This window comes from Vicugna pacos, chromosome 23 (assembly GCF_048564905.1).
Source record: "Vicugna pacos chromosome 23, VicPac4, whole genome shotgun sequence".
Taxonomy (NCBI): Eukaryota; Metazoa; Chordata; class Mammalia; order Artiodactyla; family Camelidae; genus Vicugna; species Vicugna pacos.
The window spans coordinates 35661684-35684071 of record NC_133009.1 but is presented as its reverse complement, the minus strand read 5'-3'; the positions used below and the strand labels follow the sequence as shown (position 1 = coordinate 35684071).

Genomic DNA, 22388 nt, shown 5'->3' with positions numbered 1-22388 from the left:
ACAGAAACAAGGGAAAAAACTAACAGTATCTCAAAGATCCCCACAGGTCCAGTTAATACTATATCCGGTCGCCACAGGAGATGACAGGTTGTCAGAGTGCTTCGTGACGTTCGTCATCAGAAAGGATGTTGTGTTGCCAAACATTTCTGTGATCACAATGTACCTTCCTTCATAAGACTACATTTTGCAATGGTTATTTCAAAGAATTAAATTTACAGAGATTGGGTGATGGAAAAGATAGAATGCTTCTAAAAGTGTAACTTGACAGTTCTAAGTGTGATTTTTATTATACATAGATCTTTCTCTGGAAACACTTTCCCTGTGAAGGTATAAGCAGGTCTCAACAGACTAAACCGTACAAGCACTTGCTGCAGACAATTTGGGGAATTACATAAACGCATAAAATAGTTACGCCTCATGTAGGACTTGGTCCTGTAATGCTAATTTGCATTTAGGCACCTTAAAGTGCTTTAGGAGATGTGAGTAGAATGGGCCTGGCGGCCAGGAGCTCACTAAAAATACTTATCACCTGAGTCTCATTTTATCCCCTTTGATAAAATATTTCCCATGCAAGACCTACTAGTCTTCCTTCCCTATAATGCTTGAAAAATCTGCTGAGAGTACTCAGCTGTTTCTAGATAATAATTTAATAGAATATCAACATAATCTATTCATTTCACAAAGCAAAATCACATGGCTAATAATGGGAGTGGAAATTTTACTTTATTTTATGGTATAAAATATGAAACAGATAAAGATTATTTTTCTGAGCAATTAAACCCCGGGGGAAAAAAGAGAAAGTTATTCAACAAACAAGAATAATAAGCTCCTACAACGTCACAATGTTCTTCCCCCCCAAAAGCTGTCCTCTGAGAGTTGGTACATCAACGTCAAGGAGACTTAGGATTTTTCTGAAAATCAGTGAAATACATAAGAATGCACCATAACTACTACAGGGAATGGTGCCTGTGTTGCTGCCATGCGGATAATTCTTAAGGGGAGCCTCCATGTTCCTAAAACTGAAGGGAAAATCCTTGCAAATACTGGCGATGTTTTCTCTGCTGCATCAGCGCACTAGAGACGGGGGGGGGGGGGGGGGGGTGAGACAGCAAAGCAGAGAGCCAGCCTTCCGGAAGACACAGACGGTCACGAAGATAAACGGAAGCACTGCCTCTTCAATGAACTCTTTCTGGTTATGTTAAACCAGACAGCAGTGAGACAGCTGGAAAGATATTTCAATATCCTTAATGAACAAGGAAAACAAAGTCTCCCGGTAGAAATCTGAATGAAAAATAATGGGGCGGGGGCTGGACCTCTTCTCCCTACTCGACTGTCCACAGACCTGCAGGTTGGGGTGGTAAATGGGTTTCAAAAGGCAGCTTTCAGTCCATATTAAACTTCAAATAAAAGGAGCAGAAAGTTCCTTGAAAGTTATGTTTTAACTTTTCCCAGGTAAACACAGTTCAAAGCTTACCCATCACTGTTTCATTATGCTCACGGAGCTCCATACTGGTCATGATGGGACATCATTTTTGACACTCTAAGTTTGACACTACTTAGGGACTTTAATAAAGTGAAATACTGCTACCAGACTTCTTAGGTGTGAAAGAAAACCCAAGTGGTATTTTATCAGTAACACTGCTTCTATAAAAACGCTGCTGTATGACACACCTGCACACACATGTCACAGAGACAGAAACCTACGTGCATGCACAGAGGTGTGCACGCTTGTGCAGCAGCCTACGTCCACAGGTGCAATTCTGTGTGGTTTTTCAGATACAGACACTCACTTGTAACCTTAAGACTTCTGAATGACTCTAAAGTCATATACAGTATACGGCAGACAACAATCTTATACAAGAGGCTCAGTTCGGCAGGAAACAGACCGCATTTGGCATTACGGGCAGGTCTCACCGCTGCCCCGCTTGGGCTGCACACTTTGTGCTGAGACGGAAAGTGCACATCTCCCAATAACTGTAAATCAGGGTGAGCAGAGACAGATGGCACTGCTGGGAAGATTTTACTGCTTTAAGGATCCAAAGGTCAAGACTGTAAAAGACATTTCAAAGCGATTTTACTTCCAGTACAGCCTCTAAATTTGGGTAAGTACAAATAAAAACATGTCTGCAAATGTGAAAAACAACCACACCACGAAGGTGAACAAGATCTACAAGTTACGATATTTGAAGATAATAATTATCTCCAAAACACTGTTGATACTTTAGCTAGCTTATCAAAGTCTGTGGTAAGCAGAATTCTACGACACATCTCACCCCTCGAAATTCTCTGGTTCTGGGAACCGCCCCCAACCTTGAGTGTGAGCTGGGTGCGCATATGATGAACTAGCAGCCCCACGTTATGTTTTCTGTGTGGCAGGAAGGATTTACAGATGCAGTTGAGGTTCTAAACAGGCTGCTTTCGGAAAGCAGGAAATTGTCTTGGGTAGACGTGACCTAGTCGGGTAAATCCGTCGAAGTCAGAGAGATTCAAAGCCGGAGACTCTCCTGGGGCCCCGAGGGAGCAAACTGCCAGGCCATGTGGCAGGAAGAGCAGGCAGGCTCGAGGACCAGGGGTCGGCGCCCCTTGGCAAGCAGGAGAGCGGGGACTTCAGTCACACAACCACAAGGAGCTGAATTCTCCCAACAGTCAGTGAACAGGAAAGAAAACCCCAAACCTCGGATAAGATCGATTCTGAGACCCTGAGCAGAGAACTCACTAACCACTATGTGAAGTCACTCACCCTCCAAAATTGTGAAATACTAAATTTTTGTTGTTTTAAGCTGCTAAGTTTGTGGTAATTGGCAAAAACTAACACAAAGTGCATGTCTAAACACAGTAAAAGTCAATATAAAAAATTAACACTATGTCTCTACAAAAGACTCTTAAGGCGCCTACCAAGTTTAAAAGGAAAGACACACAGGTGGTAACGATGTAGAAAATACAAAGCTGACAATCCAAGAAAACAGTCCTACATCTCAAAATATTAGTAGGAAGAGACAGCAGGAGGAGACAGCCTAGCTCAGGAACAAGACAAGGATGCCCATGCTCCCCACCCCTGATACCACAGCATGGGGAGAACCTTCCCCAGCAATCAGGCAAGAAAATAAACAAATAAAAGGCATCAGAACTGGGTAGGAAGAAGCAAAATTGTCTCTGTGTGAAGCTGACATGATTTTATACATACAAAATCCTCAACACCCTCCTAAAAACTGTTAGTTCTAATCAAGAAATTCAGTAGAGCTGCAGAATATAAAATTAACATACAAAAATCAGCAGCATTTCTATACTACTGAGTAATAATGAATTACCTGCAAAAGAAATAAAGAATAATAATAAAATAAAAACAATTTCATTTACAGTAGCATCAAAAACAATAAAGTACTTAGGAGTAAACTTAACCAAGGAGATGAAAAATCTCTACTCAGAAAACTACTAGATATTAATGAAACTAATAAAAGAAGACACAAATAAATGGAAAAGAATCCCATGTTCATGATTGGAAAAATTAATATTATTAAAATATCAGTACTACCAAAAGGTATCTATAGATTCAACACAATCCCTATTATGATCCCAATGGCATTTTTTAAAGAATTTTACAGAAATTTAAAATTTATATAGAGCCACAAAAGACCCCAAATAGCCAAAGCAATCCTGAGAAAGAAGGACAAAGCAGGAGGTATGATATGTCCTGATTTCAAACTATACTACAAAGCTACAGTAATCAAAACAGAACAGTACTGGCATAAAAACAGACACACAGATCAATGGAACAGAATCAAGAGCTCAGAATTAAACCCCAGCACTTACAGTCAACTAATATTTGACAAGGGAGCCAAGAATACTCAAGGGAGAATTCAAAAATTCAGTCTCTTCAATAATTGGTGCTGGGAAAATTGGACATCCACATGTAAAAGAATAAAATTAGACCCTTATTTTACATCACTCACAAAAGTTAACTCGAAATGAATTAAAGATTTAAGTGTGAGGCCAGCAACCATGAAAATCCTAGAGAAAACACAGGAACAAAGCAACCTGACATGGGTCTTGGCAATGACTTTTTTGGATATGACACCTAAAGCATAAGCAACGAAATAAAAAAAAATACACAAGTAGGACTACATCAAATAAAGAGCTTCTGCAAAGCAAAAGAAACATCAACAAAGTGAAAAGACAACTTACAGAATGGAAAAAAATATTTGCAAACAAAATAGCTGATGAGGGGTTAATATCCAAAATATACAAAGAACTCATATAACTCAACAGCAAAAACCCACAAATATAATCCAATTAACCAGTAGGCAAAAGACCTGAGTAGACATTTTTCCAAAGAAGATATATGAATAGCCTACAGGTACGTGAAAAGATGCTCAACATCATTAGCCATTAGGGAAATGCAAATCAAGCATACATACACTGAGATACCACTTCATGCCTGTTAGAATGGTCATTAAAAAAAAAAAGTCAAGAGATAAATGGTGGCAAGGATATGGAGAAAAGGAACACTTCTGCACCACTGGTGAGACTGTATACTGGTGCAGCCACTATGGAAAAGAGTACAGAGGACCCTCAAAAATTAAAAATAGGACTACCATATGATCTAGCAATTCCACTTCTGGGTATCTATTCAAAGGAAACAAAAACACTAACTCAAAAACATATCTGCCCCCAACCTTCACTGCAGCATTATTTACAACAGCCAAGATATGGAAGCAAACTAAGTGTCCACTGATGAATGAATGGATAAAGAAGTTGTGGCATATATACAGTGGAATATTATTCAGCCATAAAAATGAGAAAATTCTGCCATTTGCAAAAATATGGATGGACTTGAGGGCATTATGCAAAGTGAAATAAGTCAGAGAGAGAGAAATATTGTATGGTGTCCCTTACATGTGGAATCTAAAATACACAAATTTCATAGAAAAAAGAGATTCAATTTGTAGCTATCAGAGGAAGAGGGAAGGAGGCAGGAGGAACTGGAGGACAGTGGTCAAAAGGTACAAACTTCCAGCAGTAAGATAAATAGTGGGGGAGGGTATAGCTCAGTGGTAGACTTTGTGCTTAGCATGCTCTGGCTAAGGTCCTGGGTTCAAACCTCAGTACTTCCACTTTAAAAAAATTAATAAAATAAAATGAAAAATACATAAATAAACCTAGTTACCTCCCCCCAAAAAACAAATAAACAAAAAAGGTAAGTAAGTACTAGAGATGCAACGTACAGCATGAAGGCTACAGTCAACACTGCCGTACGATACAGTGGAGAGCTGTTAAGGGACTAAATCCTCAAAGTCCTCACCACAAGGGAAAAAAAGACTTTTTTTCTTTTTTTGCATTTTCTTTTTATTGTAGGTTTATTTTTGTATATTTTATATGAGATGATGGATGCGAACTAAACTTGCTTCAATATTCATTTCACAATATATTACATGTAAGGCAAATCATTATGCTGCACCCCTTAAACTTATACAGTGATGTATCCCAATTACATCTCAATAAAATGGGGGGGGCACTTAACTAATTATTTGAAATTGTGCCAAACTCTTGGCACAAAATAGATACCCATTTAAATTATTTATATTGCATATTTCACTATGAAAGATTTGTAAGAATAATATTCACTTCCCTCTTAGCCAGTGTGGTGTGGTATGACAATTTTTTGGCAGATAACAAACCTCTAAGTTTCCCCTTAAGAGATTTATTGCATTGGGTTATATTTTGTTTTACTGGTATTTCAGTAAAATATAGCTTTTAAAAAATATAGTGCTAAATACATGCACTTGTATTTTCTTCTACCTCTCTCAAATTGACTTTCTAATGGGCCATTATAAATATAGGAATTTATAAATAGTTCAGTGAATAAACCATATTTTAGCAAAATGGGCTATGAAGATTTTAAAATATTTTAGCAATATTTCTATTGACAAATTAAAATAAACAAAGCTCTTGTTAATATATTTCTGAGACTAATCTCTCATCTCCTCTACACTAAGTCTCCATCACCAGATATGTTTCTTGGAAACAGAAGAGTGAAATAAACCGGATTAATAAGGCATCCTACAAAATGGAATATGTACTGGTCCAATTTAGGGTACAATAAAGAAAATATATAGCATATATATATAACAAATTGATAAACTGCAACCTAACTTTTCTAAGAGTCTTTTTCTTTAAATTTCTGACTACTGTTGATAAAGAAATATATGATGAAAAATTCTGGATTTCCTTTTATCCTAAAACTCAGCTGGGAAGAATTTCATCTGACCACAGCCTCAGGTATTCCTCTGTCACTAATTAGAGAAATACTGAATATTTCAACTATAAATTACTTAATTATATTTGTCAGTCTGCTCTAAACCAATTAATTATTTACTTGTAAAAATCTTTGATGCAACGCTATCCAGAGGTTCTTTTCTGGAATACAGACCAGGAGCTATATTTCCTCTTCTACCCCAATTAAGCTGAAGAGTTGAGACAGTGAAATATATTACTGAGATGAACAATGATCTGTAACATTACTCACTATAAAGAAATGAAGCATGTTCCTCAGAATCCAAGTATCTACTGCTGTCCTTTATAAGCATTAAGTCACTGCCACATTCCTTCCTAAAAGAAGTTCCTATGATTTTTTCGTAATGCAGTCTCTTCTATAAAGAACAGCTTTTAGCACAAATTAGAGTGTTTAGAAAACAATTTTAGAATCTTAGGGCAAAAAAAAAAACCCTTCCTGTATCAGGAAAAGATCACGTTATACCACTACCATTGTTTACCAACGGGCCCCTGGAACAGGGGAGATAAAGGAAGTGAAACAAAAACATTCTAGCAGCTGTCGGACAGATGGAACATATTCAGAGAGGCACATCTAATTACGTGTGTGTGCGCATATATTTGTATATATCCCTATAAAAACAGAATACATATATACATACATATTTATCATTCAGCCCTCATAATGACACTCCAAGGCAGGTATTAACCCAATTTCATAGATAAGGAAACAGAATCTCAATCATTAAGATGAAGTAGCTAACTCAAGGTCATGTAGCATCACCTTCTATTGCCCTCAGAGTTCCCAGTAAGGATTTGGCTGTCCTATTACAAACTACATTAGACCCTATCTTACTCCTTTATAAAACTTACTACAACTCCAGTTATACAGTTTCCTATGAGTTTTAGTTAAATGCCTCTCGCTCCCACTAGACAATGAGTTTCAAGAAGGCATGAACCATGAATACAGCACGAGGTAAATATCCAATAAATAAATTAAAGAGTGCTGTTTTGAAAGGCCACAAATTGGTATATTTATTTGAAAGAATAATTTGGCAGTATCTGTTATGATTTAAGGTGCACATACCCTATCACCCAGCAACATTATTTATAGAAATGGATGTAACTCTCTCTTGAATAGAGTGTGTGTGATGCTGTTGTATTGAAATATACAAGGCCTGGTCCTGGAGCTTTCTCTGTAAGGATTAAAAACAACGGAAACAGCGCAAGTGTCTCTCAATAAAGCAATCACTTAGTACACTGCGCTGTGTCTGAGAAAGAATACACACACCAGTACATGTTCTTTCATTTGTGTGTGTCTGAGTGTAAAGATACAAAATGAAGTCAGGAAGGGTTCTGCACGTGCAAGTCAGTGGTCACCTCTGGGGGATGGGAATGCAGGCGGACAGTGAAGGATCTTCATCACTTGAGAAAACCAGAGACATCTTATATTAAAAAAATTACAAACATTAAGCTTACTAAGTCAACAGAGAGAAAAGCCATTAACTCTGTGTTCTGTTAAAATGCATCCATCTGTGATCATATTAATCCTATTAGATGAAGGGCCAGAAGGGATCTCACAGGTCAGATCCTTCCAAGTGATTACAATTCATCACTCCCTCCCAATATAACTGGGTATTTGGTCAGGTCTAAAATACCACACTGCAGGAGACATACGTGAATGCAGCCAGGAAATGAGGTTATTCCACCCAAGTGAAACTGCTTGGTCAAACTCTCTACTCTGGGTACTGGGAGAACTTGCTGTGACGGCCGATTTGCTGAGACTACTGTAAGGTCTGTAAGTGCAGGCTCCAAGAGGATCTGGAAAGCCAGACCCGGAATGTCTTATGTCTTGACTCGGCAGACTGACGGTAAAGGACGAGGTCGTTAAAGGCATACACGATAAAGCCTCCTGGAGAGGGAGGACTGATGTCACTAACCCTTCACAGAGGAGCCGCCCCAGTGCCCTACCAAAGCACAGTAAGCTGCTCTAGAAGCTTCCAACTCACTAGGAATCAGCTGACACCTTTTATTAAAAAAAAAAAAAGTGCCTTAAATAGTCTTTTACATGACAGATACCTTTAAATTTAGTCAGAAGCCCCCAGGGTGTTTTAAGGGTACAGCCATCAATTCTATAATGGCAAGTTACTACTTGTTACCAAACAGAATTCTGTTGTTCTGAATCTTACTGGGGCCACTGGGGCAGCTGATAAAAAATTTCCTTGATGATGTCAATGGACGGCAAGTCTGTTTAAACAGGAAGCTGAGTTCATCACCACAGTAAATATAAGATCACACTGACAAATTTTCCCTCCGTCACTGGCCGGGGAAATCTGAATCTGCTGGGGATGGAGGTAACAGGGCTTCTGGAAGGCACCCTGGCCTTGCGCCAGTTTTCCCAGGAGGGGAAGGGTCAGCGGCGCACTCCTCCAGGTGCCCCGGTGTCTGCCCAGGCACAGCGCCCTAAGTGTGACGTAGGAGCAGCAAAGAAAGAAAACCCGATGGAGAGAGAGCGAGAAACCCTAAAATCAAAATCCTAAACCATCAACGTCTCAATCGACAGCAAGACTTTATAACTGAAGCGGTTTCCTTTACCTGCGTTCAGCAGGGATTTGAGGTACTTCCCCATAGGGGTCTGCCCTCTTCTCCTTCCACTATAAGAATTAAATAGCTCTTATACCTAAAGAAAGGTCTCAGCCAAGAATTTTACACTCATTGTCCCTCTGGCAAGGATAATTTACACTTGCTTTTATATGTCTCATCTTGACAGATAGCTGTTTTGTAAAATTCTGCATTTGTGTATTTGCATTTTTTTAATTTTTAGTTTTTATTTTTTGGGGGGAAGGTAATTAGGAGATTGAACCCAGGACCTCCTGTATGCTAAGCATGTGCTCTACCACTCTAGCTATAACCTCCCCTCATTTGCATTTCTTTTTAAAATTAATACTGTATTTTTAAAAATTGTTAATTAATTTGCAAAGACACATTTTGTTGGTGGTTAGCTGTTTGTGCCACTGGTGGGAAGTCCCTACAACAGAAAGTCAGGTAACTGATTAGAAGTGAGTCATCTTACATGGGACTTTAAACATAAACAGAGTCAACTTGATAGCATTCTGTGAAAGGATACTCCTTCCTTTTATGCAGTGTTTTTATCATTTAAAAAGCAATTCCTAAACTGTCTCCATCTTACAGATGAGGAAACTGAGCCTAAGAGAAGTTATATGCATAAGAGTTGAAGCGGCTGACGCTGAACTCACACTAGAGAGCAGGGTTCTTAACCTTCTTAACCGACGCTAGCCAACCCACAAACGCCTTAATCAGAGAGCCTGCAAAGGCTTGTAGTGGAATGCAAATTGTGTATGCACCAGCATTTTCCTGCAAGAAGGTCAAGGGTTTTATTTGATTTTTCAAAGAAGTTTTGTGATACAAAAATCTTTAGGGGCCACTGAAGTAAAATGCATGGATTTTTGCATCAGACAAGCCTAATTTCAAATACCAGTTTTTCTATTTACTAGTAATGATCTTCTCTAAGTGTCAAAATCACCTCCCAGGATCCTTGTGAATAGTAAACAAGATAATGCCTATAACTCACCTAGCACTGTTTTAAAAAAACCCCTTACAGTAACTGCAGGCAGGAGATGACTGGCTGTGCCCCAGTATCTCCTGAGAGACTGAATACACAGACAGACAACGGCCAGACCATGTATAAAAACAGAGCTTTGAGCCACCGTCCTCAGCAAGCCGACCAGGAAGCCAGCCTTTTATCTTTCACAAACTGCCTAGGAAGCCTGCCTGCTCCACTCTGTCAGACTTGCAGGAGGCCGGGCTGCTCTCACTAGTGGTGATCCAGCAACTTCTGTAACAATCAGCCAGAATGGCCAGAACTTGATTGGTAACTGACAGCTTCCCCAATTTTTGTCCCCGCTTCCAACTTAGGACCAACCAGAGAAAGCCAGCTCATGGGGGAGGATTAGTGAGCTTGCCCACAGCTCCTTCATGCCTGCGGCCTCCAACCTGAAGCCTCCCCTCCTACCCACTATAAATATTTCCTGCTCTTCCATCCGCCTGAGATCTCTGCCAACACGCACACGGCAGTGGTCGACTCCCTTGCTCCGGCAAGCTCACAATTCACAACCCTTGCTTTTCATCTTGTTGGCCTTCACTGACTTCCAGACTGCTGAATTCGTCTTCCAGAGTAATGGAGTCTAGCTGGCACTTGACAGACAGATGAAGACTAGAGACGCCAGCCTCCCTTGCAGGTGGACACGATCAGGACTAAATTCTGGCTAGCAGGTTGGAACGCTGTGTGGCCAGCGTCTGGGGATGTGCCTTGGATACAGCAGCAAATACGCCCAGACCAGCTGTAAACAGGCCTGGTCTCTGAGAATCTGAGATCAGAACTGTCATATTAGCCCCAGAATTTTATGTAGCAGAAAAATACACATAATAACATTAATAATATGGCGACAGCTTCCATTTACATAGCCTTACTAAGTGGGAGGCACTCTTCTAAGCTCTTAGCAAGTATCAATCAATCAATCATTTAAAATAACCCTAGGAAACAGGTTCTCTTCTTACTTTGTTTTGGAGGAGATGTGGCACACAGAAGAAGTGAAGCAGGTTACGAAGTTAAGCCCAAGGATAAGCAGTTTTTAGGCTAGTTTTGGGGGGTTCCTATAATTTGTGGCTCAACTTAAACCCAATGAATGTGCCCTTAGAAAAGAACGTTAATCAACTTTTAAGTCGTCGAATCGGGGTTGGATGCGCAAGTCTGAATTCAAGGCCCACTTTCTCCTTCCATGACTCCCTCCCAAGGCAGGGGCAGCCCAGGTCAGACTGCTCCAGCACCTCCCTCCGCCCCCTGCCTGCTGTCCAGAGATGCAGGATCAAGGGTGATCTGCTGGGTGAAGTCAGCTTTAGCTTACAGAAGACAAGTCCTCGGTCTACTTCCAGGCTGGTGCTGGAGTGTTCATACGTCTAAGTGGACCAGCATCAACCTCCCCAGGCAAACCAGCCTCATAATCAGACCATCACTCTGCCTACCATTTACTACACGCCTACCCCATGTTAAGCAGCATTCTGAGGTCTTTAAAGAATCTCACAAGCCTAAACGTTGAACATACAACTCTATTAGAAAAAACAAATCTTTAGTTTAAAAAAAAAAAACAACTTACCTTTATCATTCTGGATAGGTCACCAGCATCTGCTAGTTCCAAAACTATGTTTAGTTCATTATCCTCAATGAATGACGCATAATATTTAATTACATTTGGGTGGTTGAGTTGCTGAGAAAAAAAAACAGGCACCAAAAATTTTCTTACTGTACATTCCCAAGAGTCACTTACAGTTTCATAGCTTAAGAATAAACTTAGTTAAAATGCCTTTCAAGTTACAGAAATCTTAATATGACTGTATTTTTCTTTAACCTAGTGAATTTTTAAACAAGTATTATAGTTATTGAAAGTAAAACTAGATAACAATGAACTTTAATATTCTTTACTAGAAATAATAAATTACACACTTAAAATTTTAAAAAGTATTGCTATGCCCAATAAATATACACATATGCGTATAAATGACAGAATTAAATCACCAACCGTCAAAAAGTATATCCTTCAAAATGGTAACTGTCATTTAAGGGCACTCAATAGCAAATGAAGTATCCCTTTTCACTCTTACTTTGACGTTAAGGCTGAGCCAAGGATAACTCCAACCAGCGGTAAAAATCTAGCATCTACTATATTGTATCTAAATACAGCTTTTACATCAAATAATACAAATAGTCTGAATTTATCTATGCGGTTGATTCATAAAATCCTAAGAAAAATTTCAGAAATATATGCATCAATCTATACACATTTACAATCTTTTTGTTTAATCTTTAAGCGAGTTAACATATAAGACAAATAGTTTCTCAAAGAAACTTACTCAAGAATTACCCTAGCGAGTATGTGCATGATTATCTTCTCTTCTTTATACTTACAGGTTTTCCCCCCACATTTTCTATGATGATATATTATTTCTCTAACAAAGGTTTATTAAAGCAATGACTTCATGTAGCAAGAAATAACTACAACTTACAGAAAAGTGGAAAGCATGGTTCATTTTGATCTTACTCTTATCTTTTTGAATAAATCTGATTCATTTCAGGCACAAACAAAATTGGCATAAAAAAACCAAGTCTTATCTAAAAATTAAAAATATATCTCTCAAAAGAAATTTCACTACAATAAATGCAGTATGAAGATGACTAAAATTTCAGTCATATTCTCTGAGTGGATGAGAAACTGAAAAGATAATTCCGACATTCTCTTTACATCATCCTTTCTAAATCTGGAAAAAAGATACAGAAATATTATTTTTAAAATGGGAGCCATTTGATTCAGTCCACATTCTCAATATATCACATCTTGTGATAACACTAATATGCATTTATATTACTTAACATTTAGAACATGTCTAACTGGGATGGTCAAGAAAAACTTTCTTCAATGTTTTATGTCTTTTTTATTAATTTCCTAGTTTGAAATGGGAAAAAAAGCTAATCCTACCAAATGTTCCATTTAAATTATTTTAAAATGAATTCAAAAGGTAACTGCATTCTTCAATATTCTGACTTCAAATTTATATATGTTATCTGAAATCAGTGTGGCCTATGTTATGTCTCAAAAATCTTTTTACTTATAAGTGGATATTTTAATAAATCACTTTTATTTACATATTCAGTTCTGTACAAAACAGTCAACAGTACATTTGTTATTTACCTTAAGGAGATCTATTTCTTTGATACAATCAGCACGTGCTTTGGCATCCATTAAATCAAATATCTAAAAACAGAATCCAGAATTACTTAATAAAATAGCAACCTATGGTTCAAGCTAGCATGTAAGTCCACTGTAACATGTCACACATCATCACACACACTAGGAAGTGCTCTTCCCAATCAGCTTTGAGAAGCTGTGGAGGCCTTAGGTGTTTAATCTCACGTCACCACTAGTGCTTACATTTTTCCATCCAAAATATTAAAAATGGAAAAAGAGAACAGCTGGATATACAAAATCTTAAGTTCAAACAGAGCAGAATGGAAGTTGTGAGATTGTGATATGTTAATATAATCAATAGTTAAAATACTGAACAACGTGCTAAGTACACTGCATGAACTTACTCACTGAATTCTCATTTAATCCTTATGAGGACAGTATTAGCAGCATCCTCACTTTACAGATGAAGAGAAGCAGGCTTAGGGAGCTAAAGTTCACACAGCTAACTGATGGAGCGGCCAGAGGTCATCCTCCAGGTTGTCCCTCTGGAACCAGACACGTCCAAGCCCTCAACCACTGACCATCAACGTATACGCTCAGACTGGGTCTGAAAGGTCTAACGCACGCATCCTTGACGGGGCTGCTACCACTCCAAGGAGGTGAAAATTGGTTCTTCGGAGAGAGGGCTGACAAAGCCTTGCTCTTTTTAAGCACAGATTTACATATAACACATGAACAGGTATATCATATCTATGGAGTTCAAACTGCACGAGTGGGCTGATTAGGAAAAAATGTCCAAAAAGGCTCCTTAAAGGTGATAATAAAGGCAAGGTTGAGGAACGCTGATCGACTGTAAAAAACATGAAAATAAATAATATAGTCAAAGGGCTCTTTAGTATGTCTCTGAAAACAAAGAAGTGTCTCAATTGTTCAAGTGTGTGGAAAAGTAAATAAAAAAGCAATATGCTAAATACTGCAGAAAATACCTTAATAAGTCAATACTCCAAGCATAAATGAGGATAACATGTTCCTGCCCCTGCTCTTCCATCACTCACAAAACTGTGCTGAATGTCAACCGATTATTAGGCTTCATTACACACACAAGCAAGGAAGCAGCCTGCCGCCCTCAGGACGCACACCATCCGAGGCGGGCTGCAGACAGGGCCCGAGAACCAGACCCGAGCCGGCCGGCCGCAGGCGCTGCTGCGCAGACTGACGTGAGGGCCTCGGGGTTGGGGGGGGCTGCCGGGAGGGAGGGGGGCTGGCAGGGGCCCCGCACTTGACTTACACCTGCAGGACAGTGTAATGCCCCTCACAAGGCTCCTCACAGAAGTAGGTAAAAATGAAAAGTTCACTACTGAAAGCAGTAAACTTCAACAATTTCACACAGAATAGCCCCTCATTCCCCAAACTGCCAAAAGATGCCAGAAGAATGGTGTTGCTGTACAGCAAGTTAAACAACAATGGCCAATATTTACATCAACAGAAAGTTTTGAACTTGATGTTAGTTACCAGCATGAAATACACACACACAACACACACACACACACACACACACACACACACCACTTATGCTTAAAAACCAACGAAGCGAGAGAAGTAACTGACTCGCCGACTCGTGAAGGAGGACATCACTCTTGGGAACTACCGCTCACAGGGCACTTGGGATAACTCAAAGAAATTTGGGGTCTTGGACCTTGAAGGAATTCCTGGAAAATTTAAGGCGACAAAGGACAATTCTGGTATGAGCGATTAAAATGAAAAAATCGCCAACTTGGAGACACATGTAGAACTAACCTCCCAGTAATCAATGTCTCTATGATGGGAAAAACGTTAAAGCACAGAAGACAGCGAGCAAGACGAGAATAAGATGTGCTATGACAGTTTTAGGAACTCCTCCCTGGACACAAAATACCAAGACAGAAGTGTGCCACACAGAAATCACGAATCTTTAATTCAACTTAGAGTTAAATTAATTTACAATTACAAATTAACTTTTAACTGAATCTCAATATGAAGTCACCTCTCAAACACTAAGGAAAGAAGCACTGGTGGCCATTTAAGGCAAAACTAAATTCTGAACCAAAAACATTTCATTGGAAATTCACAAGTATCTTGCTTTTTCTCTTAGCCATCATGTCAAGACAAAAATAAAAGCTGAATCTTTAGATTAAATCATTCCCAGACATAGATTCAAAGCTATCTGACTCCATGAGCAAGATAAGGCAATATATACAGAAAAAAATCTGGATTTTATAAAAATATTTTTCATTAACTACTTACAAGCTAGTCTTCAGAAAGCATCTTTTTCCAATTCTACCAAAGTTTCTTTGAATTTTTAAACTGATTTTATACTTGCTAAGAACAAAGTTAGCAGTAGTGTTTTGGCAAGTACTGGCTGATAAATTCTTGATATTCTCTGAATCCTTTAAAATGTCTTCTTTGATCGTCTTCCAATTTTACCAAAACTCTGAGAAGAGGAACAATGACTGGGGACAAGCAAGACGGGGTAGGGGGTGGTGTCTGAAGGGGAAATGCCAGCGCTGCTCAGAGAGCTGACAAAGTCCCAAGAAAGTCAACCGTGGAAGCCAGACCTTCAATCAGAGTTCAGAGAGGGCGGGAGAGCGGCTGTGGAAGACCAGGACGGGGTGGAAGTACGGGAGAGAGAGGAGAGCTGAGTCCCACGAGTCCCTCACTCTGTTTCTCTTCCTCCCTAAGCCTCCCGCACTGACCGCGGAGCCCAGGTGACCAGTGACACTGCAGGCACGAGCTGAGGGAGGGAAGCAGGGAGACAGGGAAGCGTATCTGCACGTGGAATTTCGAAACTGTCACAGTAGTCACATCTTAATTGTGGCAAAGGAATCATGGTGGGATGCGAGCGAATTTTCCTAAAGACTGGGGAGCGCAGCCGGGCACCATGGGCTCTCCGTCCCGGAGGGGCCATGCGTCCGGCCCACGCTCTCTGCCCCCGACACGGCTAGCAGCAAACGCCCAGGGCATCACCAGTGCTTACAGGCCGCGGAGCCGTGACCCTGGACTTGGGGGACAAGGCGGAGCAGTGCCTTGAGAAGTGAGCTGAGGAGTCTGGGCGCTGCTTCTCAAGAGTCTCATGAAAGATTTGTGAGCAGAGAAGTGAGTTATAAACGCAGACTTTCAACACATGAACTCAACCAGCCTATCGAGGGCAGATTCTGGAAGCGCTGGGAACAGTGACACAGCCCTTTAGACAGGTAACACAGCCCTAAAATAACAAGTCTCACGAGGAAATCCAGTATCTGAGTCTTCACGGAGTTTCTGAAGAGGTGCTAGGAGTCTTCAGAAAAGAAGTGTCTGGTCAACAATGTTTTAGTAAACACTTTCCCACTAAGCTGCAGAGATGGCTTTTTAAAAGGAAGAACCATGGTCTTTACTGCTCAGCACAAGTGCCATACATCACAAAAATCAGTAACAGCTCTGAAATGCAAACAGATTTCTCCTCTTAAAGGTTTAAGAGACTGTCTCCTAATTATATAAGCTAAGAATATCTTTGCAACACCACTTCTCTCTTGCATAAATTAGCAGATGTCCCAACATCTACACTAAAAAGCACAGGGGAACAGCAAAACCCAAGAGGGCAAACTGAACTTGGCACAGCGGGCAACACGTGTCCGAGGGTCATCACGGCGGGAAATGGGGGCAGCTGGAGGGGCACACATCTACCCGACACAGACGGGAACCACGACTGGGCAGATTAACTCAGGTCCATTCCAACGTCCAGTCAAAGGGAAGAAACGTACGGGCAACATGAAGCGATACAGACGGAGTTATAAGAGGCCTGGAAGAGCTTCTGTTCTTCCTCCCTCCCCCCCCTTCCCTTCTTTTCTTTCTAAGTCACTTCAAAAGACAAGGCTCTGTGATTTAAAATGCAACCACATGAGAACAGCACTCTGCCTCTGTCCACACTCAGAGTGGAGGAGGGGGCTAGGGAGGCCGCAGGGGCCTCCGGCCAGTTTCTCAGCACCCCCCAACCCCGCCCTGCCGCAGACCAGCAGCTGTCTTCTCTCTGGTCCGTGCTGTGTGTTCTGCTGGTACTTTATTTTGAAAATAACCAATTTGGCAGATTATTGCCCCCCTGGAGAATCCATGGTGAGTCCTTACTCTCCTCCTATTCAAACTCCTGTTCCTGGTTTCAACGTTCCGCAGAACCCGGTCTCGCCTCGACAGCCTGGCTTTCGCTCAATTCCACCAACTCCAACAGCTCCAACTGACATCCCCATTCCACCAACTATTTACATCAGGAAGCCACGCCCAGGGTTCAGCAGTTACTTGTTCTAGATACCTCTCTCTCCGAGAGGGTAGGAATAGAATCACTAGTTTCTTCTTCCCCACTTTGGTGCCCAGAGATACTCTGCAGAATTCAATACCTTTTAAAAACGGATCAAAGAGTTCTTTTGTAAGGAAATAATCATTCTTAAAGCCATCTGTGTCATAACACTAATACTTGCATTTTAGGCTGTATTTTCTTACTAGAAGTGGCATGTGGCGAGAGGGAAGATGGCCGCCCTCACATGCTGCCAGTGAGGCGGTCAAAGGGTGCGAGTGTAGGGTAACTTGGTACTAACTCACAGCGCCAACCACGCATCTCTGCGCTCATCACTTCCCTTCTCAGGCACACAAGCAGGGACGTTCTTGCACATGTGCTCCGGGAAACACACGTGTGAACACCATGGAAGGGCTGTTTGTAACAGCAAACAACTGTGCACAACCTAAACAGCAGGCAGACGTAACAAAAACTGAGCACCAGACACATGTAAACGAATCCTAGACACACACGCATATGCGCGCACTGTGTGTGTAATACGCACAAAGAATAAAGAACCGCCACACGCACCAGCACGTGACTACATCTATTAAACAGATTTACTCAGAAACGTACACAGATAGAAGGGGGGAAGCTCCAAAGAAAAAGAAAGGAATGATCAACACACAATTCAGGACAGGGACGGGAGAGGCAGGCTTGCATCAAGTTACTTTTGAGGTTTTACTTTGCGAGCTGAGCGCTGCAGACGAGAGGTTCTTCACATCTATCACATACGCCCATAAACCTTTCATAAATATTTACTGTTTCCTTAAAGATGTAAGTGAAAACTGTTCATCTCTGTAATGGCTGTCACAAACATACTGGTCCTTCACCAAGTTTATATATTATATATACTTGTAAGAGGACACTGAGGTTCCACAGGTCTCAACCAAGAAGAGAACCCAGGGCTGCAGAGTAAAACGTGAAGCCCACAGGCAGGTGTGAACAAAAACCACCTTCCCTGGAAAAGGTGAGGAAGACTGTCAAGCACATTCTGAGGCAGAAAGGCAAGGGCTTTCAAGACCAGAGGGCAGGTGGACGGAGACTTGCTAGACTCCGGGGGCAGTGAGCCGCCCGGGACTCTGGCTCAGCGGGACGAGTCCACAGGGGCGGGGGCAGGACTGGGTCAGCGGGCACAGGCTGGGACCTGGGACTCTAGGCCGCAGTGCTTGCACCCGACTGAGCAACAGAACACACAGAAACTGGAAGGGACTGAAAAGAACTGCGTGCCTGTGTGGTGGGGGCAAGTGATGAACAGTGATACAAAAAAACCAAAGATCCAACTGCCACTTCGGAGGTGTGGGGAGCAGCGGTGGGGGGGGGGGGGGACTGTGGCCCCTGGGCACAGCAGCAGCAGTGGGGTGGCGACCACCTAAGCCACCCACCCCCACCCCATCGCCCCACCCCCACCCTCATTCCAGATCCCGGACCCCCCAGGCAGCAAGCAAGGGCACCTGCTCCTTGTCCTCGCCCCTTTCTGCTGCAGCACGAGCCCCAGTAAAGCCTCCCTGGGTCCCTCCTCTGCCCTCTTATCAGTTTCTACAGATTGTGGAGCCAGAGAATCCTGGTCGGTAACAAGAGGAGCGAGAGAAAGACACACGCACCCGAGGACAAGCGGAAGGAGTTGGCGCCGCAGCGCAAGGCTGACCCCAGAACCGCACAGACGTAGCACGCGGTTTTCAGCAGGGCCGCAATCCTCTCATTTTACCAACTTCATTTTTTAAAAATTTTCCAGTAAATAAAGTTCACTCCAGTTTTCCTTTATTGACAGTGCGGTTCTCTCCGCAAGCTTCATCCCCGCCCTCCCCGCCCACCCCGAGCCCTGCCGGCCGCGCGCCGCCCTCACGCAGCGCAGACTCTAAGTCCCTCCCCTCCTGCGGGGCCCACGGCCACTGGGCCTGGCGGGGGACACCGCTCCCGCTCACGTGTCCAGCTGGAGCAATGGTGACAACTCAGATCCGCCTCCCAAAATCTAGAGCTGTGACAGCTTTTCTAAGGTCATTCCACTCGTTATTCAATCCGGGTGAACAAAGCCAGTGAAATTTTAAAAGTAATATTAAAACCAAACATTAATTTCCACCATGTCCTACACTCAATTCCAGCTTTTAAAGCACAATTTTTATTCTTTCCCATCATTCTCAACTTCAGACTGTCATCACCCAATCATTCAGGACATACTTTTCTCTATTTACTATTCACACAGTATAATTTTACACTGATTTAGATAATTAAAGTCATCTTACCTGCACTTTTTTTAAAGCTACTGGAACTCCATCCAAGAGACAGGCTGCTCTGTAAACTTCACTAAATTGCCCGCGACCAATTTTTTTTTCTATTCGAAAGTTGGCTAACGTATTATAGCCCATATCGGGTCGTAAGGCCTTCTGTAATTAAAAAAGTCAGAAAAGTTTTCAGTCACATAGTGTACACACAATCGTGGATTGTTTTCACATAAGCAGGTGATTCCTATGGTAAACCTGCAGACATCCATTCATCCAACATGTATTTACTGAACCATTCACATATATAAAAAAATACACACATACATTCATTTAGTCCAATCTGCCACCTAATGCATGAAAATCTTCTCAACTTCCTGAAAATTATTTAACTTCTGCCAAGAACAGTTCCAGCAGCAGGGAGTTTACCACCTCCTCATCACTTTTTTAAAAAAGACTTACTTTTTTTTAAGGCACTTCTAAGGTTCACAGCAAAACTACGAGGAAGGCACAGAGACTCCCGACACACCCCGAGCCCACAGATGCACTGCTTTCCCAGGATCAGCGCCCCCACCAGAATGGGCCCGTGCCACCGACATGCCACCACCACCCCGAGTCCATTGTTCACACTAGGTGTGTGCACTCTCTGGGTCTGGGCACACGTATCACGACGTGTGTCCACAACGACGGTACCGGAGTCTGCTCTGAAAATCCTATGCCCCGCCCTTGCATCACCCCCCACACACACTGGGCTTTTCACTTCTTCCAGAACGTTGCATGGCTAGACTCTTACAGGACGGAGCTTTTCAGACTGGCTTCTTTCACTTAGTACATAGTTACATTTTTAAACAATTTTTTCTATTGTTTGTGGACAAAGTCATTTCTTTTTAAAACTAACACTTTTCAGTACTTCCTAAGTGCCAGGTGCTGTACCAGCTGCTAGGGAAAGAGGTGCATGGGAGATGCGTCTGCTCTGACAGAGATGGCCCAAGTACATAGAAGAGGCTCTCAGCGGTGCTGGGAGAGAAATAATTACAGGGTGTGGAGGGAGCACAGCACCCATTCCCATTTTGAGGCAAAACTCAACATCTGACACATTTCACCCATTGTTTATGGACTCATTCATTCATTCAATCAGTCGCAGGATAAACATTAACTCAACACCCACTGCAGTCGGACCCTGTCTACTACTGGGGTTACTACCTACACCCAGGGAACAGTGACTTTTAAGCTTCCACTGACACTCAATATCCATACCTGTAAAAAATATAACAGAATAGTCTAGTTAGCTATCATATGCACTTACAGCATCTCTTTTTTGGCTAAAAATGCACGGGCCTTTTCAGGATCCCTGGATTGCTGGCAAGTACACTCCTGTAGGCCTTTTAGCCCGCTGCTCTCATCCTTCTGGACTTCCTTTGCTCTCTGAGCCAACTCGGAGTAAACAAAACACTCTTGTGGGCCCTGACTGTGCACCCTCTAGTAAGAATGAACATTAAATACCTATTAATGCAGCCGAAGAGCATGCTGGTTCCTAAACACACTAAAGTCAATGTGAACGTGCAGCCCCCCCAGACAAACTCTGGTTAAGGCTGACAACTCCATGACTTATGCAGAGGGCCATGGGCTATTCTGACATATGGGCAGTACATTACCCCCCCACCCCCGCACATGTTATCTTGTTGATTTCACTACCTCTGTCAAGCTAGCAAAAATGTTACAAAATTCTACTAAAGTTTCACTGTCATTCAAATGCAGTGTTTCTCAAAAAGAGAAAAAAAAGTAATAATTTCTGTTATCATATTTTTCTTTCTTCTGAAAGCCCAAAATATTGTCAAGAAAAATACCATTCTTCCTTTAAGACATACAAAGCAACCAGAATACAGCAGATTTCACAAATTCATTTTACAGATATAAAACCATAAATAATCATTATAATAAAATAAAAGTAACAACTACCACAGTAATGGAAGGTTCCATTTTGGCATCTACAACTTAACAGGGCCTATATATTAAGGCTTTATATGCCACGCATTTCAATTTTCATGACAATCCTATAATGTAGATGTCATCAAACCAAACCTATGTCTATCTGATCCCAAGTACGCCCTTTGCTGACTGTCACAGTTACTGAACAGTCACCTACAACAGGAAACCAAGATGCTCTGCAGATATTTTCAATTTCAGGTCTTTTCATGAAAAAACAAAACAAAGCTGGGAATAGAGACGTATGCTGAAAACAAAAAAATAAAAGAAAAATAAAATTACAAAATAAAGGGAAACAAAACAATTTACCTTGCTGCTTGTTTATATGATTTCTTTTCGTAGTTGCTGAGATCCATTTATAACTGTGTGATGGTGACCAAACAGCACCCATTTAACAAAGGAAACTTACAACAAGTCTGCTTCTCAGATCAACTGATATTAGCAACTTTTTTAGTTTTCTTAACTTCAAATGAAAGTTTCATTTCAAGAGGAGAGACATTTTTCAATTGTCCATGCTTTTCTAAGAAATCTTAAAAAAAAATTTTTTTTTTGAATTGACCCACTGGGGTAGTCTGTAGCATTTAAGAAATAGATTTCCTTCCTCTCCCCAAAATGCACAGACCATCTTTCTCCTGATGAACACTCGTCATTCTCAACAGTGAAATACAGCTTCATCATTAGGGCTGCTATCACACAATCCACACCCTTTAGATCTGACTGGGAATTCCATCTTCTGCCTGCACAATAACTGACAAATATTAGCATGAACTGCTAAGGCAGTGTGACAACCGCATGCTGAGAGCAGAGCCTCACTAA

At 41.4% G+C, this 22388-nt stretch overlaps 1 protein-coding gene across 8 annotated transcripts in view; it reads right to left on the bottom strand.

The window, feature by feature from the left end:
* Window positions 1-22388, bottom strand: part of NEK7 (NIMA related kinase 7) — a 122413-nt gene that overhangs the window by 38382 nt on the left and 61643 nt on the right. For 7 of the 8 annotated variants that reach the window (XM_072948780.1, XM_072948782.1, XM_072948779.1 and 4 more), the window contains 3 exons: window positions 19611-19751; window positions 13032-13094; window positions 11442-11552 (listed from right to left, as the gene is read on the bottom strand). In XM_072948780.1, the coding sequence (XP_072804881.1) occupies window positions 11442-11552; window positions 13032-13094; window positions 19611-19751 (315 nt within the window). The remainder of the gene's footprint in view (window positions 1-11441; window positions 11553-13031; window positions 13095-19610; window positions 19752-22388) is intronic. The other variant, XM_072948786.1, reaches the window with a different exon arrangement.